The sequence below is a fragment of the Pimephales promelas genome, chromosome 4 (genome assembly GCF_988280905.1).
Source record: "Pimephales promelas chromosome 4, fPimPro1.hap1.1, whole genome shotgun sequence".
In the NCBI taxonomy this organism is placed as follows: domain Eukaryota; kingdom Metazoa; phylum Chordata; class Actinopteri; order Cypriniformes; family Leuciscidae; genus Pimephales; species Pimephales promelas.
Window position 1 is genome coordinate 15801561 of NC_142772.1, and position 9741 is coordinate 15811301.

The window sequence follows — 9741 nt, forward strand, 5'->3', positions numbered from 1 at the left end:
AGAACTTGACAAGTTGGCAAGAAACATTCCTACCTTCACACCAAACCCTGCAGGAGGCCACAATGTTCATGCCTACCTGAAGGACATTTACTTTCATTTGAACACTGTTCCCCATGTCACCCCGTGGGACAGGTTGTATCTGGTCAGAATTATGTCCAGTCGGGACGTACGCAGCTTCCTGGATCGTCAACCAGACGCTGTCAAAACGGATTACCAGCAACTGCGACAAGCTTTCATCCGGGAATTCTCTGATCCAGAAATTGATCAAGGACTAATCACCACGATGAACCTCAAGCAGGGACGACTGGAACTTTGCAGGCCTATTATACTCGCCTCAGGCAAGCCTACTTCGGCGCACGGAACGAGCCTGGAATGGAAGAGGACTTTAACTTCCGAACTTTGTTCCTCCGAAATCTGCATCCCACTGTGAGCCATCACTTAGGGGTCCTGGCGTGCCCTCAAACCATGACAACCCAACAACTGCGAGATTTGGCCCACAAAGCTTTCATCAAACAGAAAATGGTTTCTGAAAAGACTGTTAGAACTCCCTCTATCTGCCCCATCACGGATCACCACTCAGAGCTGGCACTAGAGGGCGCCCAACAGCATCACACTAACAGATTGTTTAACAACGACTCCAGAACGTTTCAGGCCAGCAGAGGGCAACGCAACCGTGAGGGTGCACGCCCCAAGCAGCAAAGCCGACGCCCTGAGTCCTATGGAAACCCACGGCCTCCCCACAACCAAAGGGGTGGAGCCACGTGGGAAGCCAGCCAACAGTCAAGAACCAGCCGAGCTCCATCAGCAAGAACGCCTAGCCCAGAGGAGTGACAAAGAAAACCTTCACGGCAGGCCCCAAGCAAGTCCAAGTCCAAATCCGAGCCTGCCACAAAGACAAACAGTAAGTCTGTGTCGGAGACCGCAGAGATCCTGAAAGTTCTGAAAGAGCTTCTTCACAAGAAAGCTGACAAAGAGGACAAGCCAGACTCCTCATGACTAAGGGTGAGGACTGGAAACCTTCCTGACAGCTTTCCTACTGAACTAAGCGCCCCGAACACTGCTCTCCTGAAACAGACCGCAGAACCAGCTGTCACAACACCAAGCACGCACCAAGCACATTGTGCTCTATGGGCAGACAACTCTGCCATTAGCCTGTCACTTTTCACTGAACTGATTAAAGTCACACCTGATCTTCCTTCTGCAAGCAAGCGCACACGCTTCCCTTTGAATTCATGTCCATCAAACATGGTGACTGCAAAAGGTATCTGTGCTTTGAACTTGAACTGGAATAACAGGTGCCTCACTCATTACTTCCTGGTCCTACCGGACCCGCCTCACAACGTCTACATTGGAGCAGACATCCTGATTCGCCTCCAAGCACATGTGGACATTATCAAAGAGGTATTGTGGGCCCCGTTGACTTTACAGCCAGCTGTTGTTCCCACACACACTGACAACCTCATGTCAGGCCAGACCATCCCAGAGGTCTGCACCTTGATTAGCGAACAGGAAACTGTAGTACCTGCTAACACCAAAGGGGTCGCTGTTCGACTCAACATTCGACGAGGCCAAACTCTAAACCACACATTGGGTTTCTTTCAACAGTCACCTGAATGCATTGAACTTGGACTAACACTGGAAGCCACGCCCCTCACTGAACTGTCATCGCGTGCAGTCTACATCCTGTTCAACAATTGCATCGCAGTGGAGATCACAATCCCAAAAGCCTATCGGCTGGGATGGCTAGTGAGCCATGATTTCCCCGACTTTGAACTAACTTTACCATTCGTGGGACCCCTTCCTGTCGCCATGCTACCCAACGGGCACACAGGCGACACACTGCGCACAGCCCCTTTCAAAATCATCTCCCTTGCCTCAGTCATGCCAATGGACAAAGCTCAAGTATGCAGAACGGAACTGACGGAGGACCGACACCTCGCTGTCTACGCAGTCTCCAAACAGCCTACCTGCGAGACTGATGAAACCTCTGCACCTACGCTTGTCAACGCAACTGGTGACTCACCCACAGAAGAGCCCTATCCGGGATTTGAATCTCAAGTTCAACAAATCCTATCCGACGCTGATGCAATCCAGGACTATGCAGACCGATAAAAAGACTCAGACAAGTCCTTTACAAATTCAAAGCGTCATTTGCCAAAGACTCTTTAGACTGTGGTCTCACCCACCTTCACACCATGCGTATCCCAACGCACCCTGAAGTGCCCCCTACCTATGTGAAACAATATAAAATCCCAATTGCGTCACACGAACCGGTGCAAGAGATCATTGACTCCATGCTTGGAGAAAGGTGTAATTCGTCCATGCAACAGCACCTATTCTGCTCCCATCTGGCCGGTAATCAAACCGAACGGCAAGTGGCGACCAACGATCGACTACAGGAAACTGAACCAACAGGTGCCTCTGTCACAATGGCCCATGACCCAGCTGGAGCAAGAAATACCCCAAATCAGAGGAGCCACCATCTTCTCTACGCTCGACGTGGCCTCTGGATTCTGGACCATCCCAGTACATCCAGAAGACCAGCACAAGCTTGATTTCACTTTTGGCAACAGACAATTCACTTTCACCAGGTGTCCATTCGGCTATGCTAACTCACCTGCTGAGTTCAACATCTTCCTGAACAAAGCATGCCCCGATGCAAGAATGAGAGGAAATCTCATCTATGTGGACGACGTGCTGATGAAAAGTACCACAGTAGCCGATCACCTGAAAGAAATAGACTATGTTTTGAACCAGTTAACAACTGCAGGTGCCAAGATCGCCCTCCACAAAGGACAATGGTGTCGAACCAAGGTCAACTACGTGGGACTACTGATCGGGTCACAGGGCATCGAACCACAAACAAGTCGCATACAAGCTGTTCAAAACATCAAACCCCCCACCAACGTCTCAGAACTTCGAAGTTTTCTGGGGGTGTGCAATTACTCATTGCAGTTCATAGAGAACTATTCAGACATTGCAAAGCCTTTAACTGCCCTGCTGAAAAAAGACTGCCCGTTTGTCTGGACAACCGTCCAGGACAACGCCATGAAAGAGCTGAAACGTCACCTGTGTAAAGCTCCATGCCTGGCTTACCCTGACCCACTAAGAGAATTCTACTTGGAAGCTGGATTCTCCCAACACTGTCTCAGCGCTGGTCTGTACCAACGACATGACCAAGACAAGAGAGTAGTTGCGTATGCCAGCAAGACACTTCTTCCACCAGAGACTAAATTCTCAGACTGTTAAAAGGCGTTGCTTTGCACCGTGTGGGCCATACAAAGATTCTCCAACTACATTGGAGCGCAGAAAGTTATCATAGAGACTTGTCATTAGCCTGTCATGTTCCTCAACAGCCAACGCATCCGTGATGGTGTGGTCACAAACTCCCTCATCGCCACGTGGTTAATGGCCCTCCAGGGTCGCAATGTTGAAGCAAGATACGCACAAAACCACAAGTCAGCCCTAGGCAACGGCCTGGCGGCCTGCCAAAGCTGCTCCGACAATGTCCCACCTGCAACAGCCCACGTGGAAGAAACACAACCACTGACCTGTCACAGGTACTTTGAGGACAATGTGTGCCAAGGTATGCCAACAGCCTACGTCGACGGATGCTCCTACAACCAAGAGGGCACTCGTCAAGCAGGTGCTGGTGTGTTATGGGTAAATGATCTGCCTTGCCCACCGCAACACTTCAAGCTGGGACCCCAGTCATCACAATATGCTGAAGTGGCAGCCATTCTCATAACTCTACAAATAGCCTCGGCCCACAACATCAGAGAACTCCTTATCTGCACAGACTCGAACTATGCCAGACTAAGTTTCACATGCCACCTTCCAAGCTGGAAACAAAATGGCTTTAAGACCTCAAACGGCAAGCCTGTCACACATTTTGTCACAAAATTTGTTTCAAGCATGTGATAACCTGACTAGACAACACGACATGATTGTCTACTGGAAAAAGGTGAAAGGTCACTCCAAACAACCAGGCCTCGACAAGGACCTAAACGACCAAACCGATGCCCTTGCCAAGGCTGGTGCACTGCACGGTACTCCATGGGCACCTCCTGCCCAACCACAAGCCTTTGACGTGGCAGTGCTAACCCGCAGCAAACAAACTTTCCCTGCTGCACTGCCCACCTCGCAGCCTCACACCCTGACTCCGCAGATCTCAAACAACGACATAGCGGACATGCAAAACTCTGACACAGCAATAAAGACTTTTCTGCACCACCTCTCAGACCCCACCAACCACCCACTCACGTTGGATGACCTCACGGCCAACCCTTGTCTAAAGCGCCTGCACGCCATCAAGCACATGCTGCGTGTAATAGACAACATCTTGTGGTATAAACCTGATGACACCACAATGCCACGGCTTGTCATCCCACAGTCTTTAAGGGGGGTGATGCTGATGTTTGCCCACGACGCACCATGTGCCGGACATCACGGCGTCAGAGCCACTTAAAACAAGTGGCATATTGGCCATGCATGCAAAAACACGTGGCGGAGTACATCAAAGAATGTCTGATTTGCAGCCAGTTTCAACCAGCAAATCCACACCACAGAGCTCCGTTGCAATGCAGGAAAGTCACATTCCCGTGGTCAGACCTGCAAATCGACTGGGTAGGGCCTCTACCCCGATCAACAAGAGGCAACAAGTACTTTCTCACAGTCGTGTGCCAGTTCACAAAATGAGTAGAGTGTCTCCCAGCACCCAACGACACCGCCCAGACCACGGCATACCCCCTGATGAACCACATATTCTCCAGGTTCGGATTGCCAATGAGTGTCAACTCAGACAAAGGTACTCACTTCACAGCTGAGATAATGCAGCAGATATGGAAACTCTTGGGTGTCCACGTTCAACTGCACATTAGTCACCAGCCCAGCTCATCAGGCCAAGTTGAACGGTCAAATCGGACTGTGGTCAGTATGCTGAAAAAGTATGTGGCCGCCAACCAGAAAGACTGTGACGTGAAACTCCCAGTTTCACTGCTAATGGCCCTCAGAGCTACTCCACAAGACTCAACTCAAGTGTCTCCCTTCGAACTAATGACTGGACGACAGATGACACTGCACCTGTTGTACCAGCCAGGGGACTCAAGTCTCGTCACAGCCTGCACCACTCACCAGTACCTCGAAGAGCTACACCGGCATCTGAAATCAACCTTCGCCTTCGCTCAGCAACAGCTTCAAAAGAGCGCCGAGGGTCAGAAAGCGTACTACGACCGGAAAGCGTCACACCAGGAACTGGCTGTGGGTGACAGGGTCTGGTACTATAGCTTCGCACAGCCACTACAAACAGCCTCCCACCGGCTGTCAAAGAAATTCCTGCCACGCTGGACAGGACCTCACGAAATTGTTGACAAACTTTCACCAGTAGCGTACCGAATCCAACTAAGCCGGGGACAGAAAGACCCTGTGCTCAAATGGGTCCACTGCAACCAAATTAAGAGACATTCGGCTGCTGGCAGGGAGAGGCGGGGAGGGGCCAATGCAAACTAACTTGTTTCTCATCCTAGGAGCGAAAGACTGTCCTGCAAAACCATGGACAACTCCCGCTGACACACTGCCTCTCTCTCTCTCCCCCTCTCTTTCACCCCTCTCCTCTGTTACTGCTACTAGGATGCTGCTGTGGTTTACCATCCTGTGCCTTCAAGCGATCAGAGGGCAACCGCCACCCGACGTCATCTCACCAGGCCCAGCGTCAGGCATCGTGCTGAGGGAGCAACCAGGTCTCTTGATCACCAACTGTCGGACCCGCACCCAGAAAGTGTACGTCCGACTAGATCCCTGAAATGTCTACAGAGCACACTACCCCCGCACAGTAATCCAGTACAGCTGGGCTGGTGCCCGCTGGACAGAAGACTCCCTCTCCCATGCCGATGCTGACATCAGGCACATGCTGAACCAACTTGAAAAGATGACCGTCACCCAAGCGGAATTAAGCGGACACAACTGCCGCCCCAAACGGTTCCTTGGAGCCCTGCTTGGAGCCGCAGCTGCCGTGGGAACCCTGTTCAACATTGGTATGTCCAGCGTCAACGCAGTCAACCTAGCCACGGTAAGGCGACACGTGGCCGAGATTCAAACAGAGATCCCACAGTTAAGAGAGCAGCTCACCACGCAGAGTGCTTACCTGCAGACCATCGGAAAGACTTTAAAGGGAACTGTGGTCAGTAGCGGTTCTAGGCACGGGCGAACCGGGGCAGTCGCCCGGGGCGGCATTTCTTCATGTCACATGGGGGGCGGCACGAGCAGTTAAAAAAATACTCTGTGCGCAAAGTTTTTCTATTTTTTATCATTTCGATTCAATTATTGGCAATGGCGCCCTGCTTGCTGAGAAGGTGCCGTGCGCAGAAGCGATGTCAAGGGAATCTCCTGATTAGTTCACGTATCATGTCTTTTGCGCGCTCGAGGTCGTTATTTCAAATCCTCTATGTTTCAAATAGGCGCGCTCATTATGCGCTCACGGGACGCGCTTATAAACTTTTCAGTATGGGAGTGCACGTGCACCCAAACACTTGGGTGTTTTTTCTGTTCTCCGTAAATACATCTTTTAGCAGAGCTACAGCAAGCGTTTTTCTGTGGTGGAAATACATTAGCTACTAAAACTCCTTTGTCGTTGTGGAGAGCCTAGTGTAATGAGTGCATGGTTCTATAGCAACGACAGCCATGGGAAAATCGGTACGAATTTTACTATTAATAATAAAAGATAAGCTACTGTGCATTATAACTGTCAGGAATGTATCTTTATTGACTCATTCTTTTTATAGAGATGATTTAAATGCTGAAATATGAGGTTTATCTTAATATAAAACCTTTTTTTTGTGTTAACCTTTTTTTAAGTTTAGTAAGATGAAAGACACTCCTTTAAAACAAACCTTTAAAGCCACAATATGTATTTTTTCTGCATTAAAAATAGCACAAATAATTGTATCTATGTTATATATTTCTGTTAGATGTGTACTTACATTATCCCGACAGTTTCCACCAAATTTCAAATACGGAGAAATTTATAGTTTAATTCGAAGACACGGGACGTTTCTTTATTTCCGTTTCGTCGCCCGTCTATGGCGTCATATAACCTTTGACTCCTCTATTTTCTCTAACTTCCTTGCGGAACCCGGCGAAACCGCCAAACACAAAGGGGGACACTGGACTACCGCCAATAAAGAAAAGAAAATGACGAAGAAAAAAAAGTAGTACGTATTTTTATGTGTGTAAATCACGTGCCCGCTCACGAGCGCTCACTCTTAACAGACACACTGTCCCCGGTGCTGCTCGCGCATAAAGCGCTCCCCGTTCACAGTAACCATGTCGTCTCATTCAAAACAGCCAACTGTTGCTGTTAGCGAGCCTCGCACATTGAATACTCATATGAGTCAGGCTGCGAATGTATGTGCCCGCTTCAGCTCTCTCATGCTTACTAAATAAACGCCTCACCTCACCGCGCACTTACTACATTCCCTTTAGCCTTTAGCACATAGTGGATGAATAACGCAAACCCAGTCAAACGTTTGACTGCAGTATCTTATGTGCTTTATAATCCGGTGCGCTCTATATTTGAAAAATGTTCTAAAATAGGTCATTCATTGAAGTAGCGTAATATTTAATATTCGTCTGTATTATAGTTATGGACCACGATTACGCTTTGCCTGCACGTTCTGCTGCTACAGCCAGCTCATTAGCTAAAGCTCAAACATACCTGAAAAATATGACCCGGGAAGGGTTTGGGACAGGAGAAGCATGACACAGGTAAACATTGGGGTTGCATTTAAAGCTTCTTGACAAGCTAAATCTACAGAGAGATGCCATATATCCGTATATTTTGTGAAACGATGATGTCATGTCATGAGCTGAGCTGGTTGTCATTGACAGCGACAACAACTCCCGTGAGCCCACGCTCTTTCCCGACGTCATCAAAGTACGTCTTTTGTTATTATTCTAAACGAGTGACCCCTGGTGGCCAAAAATCGCATACTGTACGTTTAATATTATTAACTTGGTGAATTGATTTCATTGTCTATTAGGTATTTTGAACAAGATTCTGTGTGTGATCATTTTGGTCACCATATTATCTAATACTTTAATGATCAACTAAAATCAACTTTAATTATGAGTTTTTACAGTAGTCTATATGCAAAGTTTTTTTTTTTTTTGGGGGGGGGGGGGGGGGGCTCGAAGGGGGTCTCGCCCTGGGTGTAATTCAAAGTAGAACCGCCACTGACTGTGGTAATTCTCAATACCCACAGTGTCCTCCTGAACCAGACTGTGAACTCCATGAAGCAGCTGTTCACTGATTTTCAAACTGACTTTGCCCAAACGCAGCTTGTCACCGCCCTCATGACAGACATGCTGCGGGAGGTGAGCTCCTCCATCGACAGCCTAGCTATGGGCCGCATTACACCCTATCTCATACCTTTGAGCCTGGTCCAAAATGTGCTGGCTTCCGCCATCACCACGCCAGCCGACCCGCTCCAAGTCCACCTGGCCTACTCTCTGGGCAGCGCCATCCCACTCTACGTCGACCCCGAGCAGAGGGAAGTGGGATTCCTCCTGAACCTGCCCATCATAGAGTCAAGCCGAATCTACAGACTTAAGGACATTGTCAATGTGGGGTTTTGGAAAGGTAACACGCACATCAAGGTCCGCACCCCCGATGCGGTAGCCTACCACGACAGCGATCCACAACTGTACCTGGCTCCAAACCTGCACATGTGCACCTTGACCAAAGACATTCATTATCTATGCCCAAGCAAACCCTTCCTCAGAGACAACACTGATGGAATCTGTGGATTGCAACCCATGTCCAGTGACAACCGGTGCCCTGCTGAGGCCAGACCTCACATGCAAGTCCGCGAGACACGAGCAGAAATCATGGTTGACCGCTGGCTCGTAAACACCGCGGTGCTCACGGCTACTCTCATCTATGACCAACATGACACTGCCACTCGGGTCAGCCTGCTTAACCAGAGCATGTGGATTCAAGTACCTAAAGGTGCCATCCTCCACGTCGATGATCTGGCATTGTATCATCTCCCGAGCAGTGAATATGAATCCGAACTGGAAATCCCCTCCTTCTTCAAGGACCACAACTTCACCCTGGGTCCAGAACTGGAACTGGGAATTGAGACAGGGGGGTCACAGTTAATTGACATTGCTCCTCTCGACTCTGCTCTGCAAGCTTTGTCTCGACAACCTCCCTTGACTACCTCACCTGTCATCCGAGCCTGGAGCGCAGCCGACACAGCGCTGTGCATCTCCATGGTAGTCAGCCACCTCTTAACATTGGGCTTGGCCTTCATCCTATACAGGAGACTCAATGAGGTGCGATCATCTACCGTCAAGCTCACTAAAGCTGTACGAAACCCTCGAAAAGAAGCTCCCGCGCTGGAAGTTGCCAGCGATCTCATTGAGTTAAGCCCCCAGCCCTGATGATCCCCTGCTAACAACTTCATGATTCACCTTCCATCCTCCCATGAGTGATCGGCAGAGGACCTCTCCGCCGGGACGTCATCTTCCGATCAGGGGGGAATGTAGAGATTCTGAAAGGACAATCATTAACCAGTTTGCATGAAATCACTCAGAGAGTGGTTGGCAGAGAAGCTTTTAACACATTCCTACACCATATGTGTTTTAATTCAACTTTGACTTTTACTGCAGTCAGGCGCCCGAGTGTCTGGGGTTACCTGACTAAGTGTGATTTAGGACGAACACGGAGACATCGTGGGCCAG

The 9741-nt window shown here is 49.3% G+C and overlaps 1 protein-coding gene across 1 annotated transcript; it reads left to right on the top strand.

Annotated features, from left to right (window-relative positions):
- The first annotated feature begins 283 nt into the window (after nt 1-283).
- LOC148981668 (uncharacterized) lies at nt 284-9441 on the top strand. Its single transcript, XM_089129749.1, is given in 11 exon segments — nt 284-308; nt 311-667; nt 899-993; nt 1075-1661; nt 3880-4453; nt 4539-4654; nt 4773-5387; nt 5458-5689; nt 5774-6061; nt 8275-9004; nt 9143-9441. Coding segments are annotated over 11 exon segments (3918 nt in total).
- Nucleotides 9442-9741: the final 300 nt, after the last annotated feature.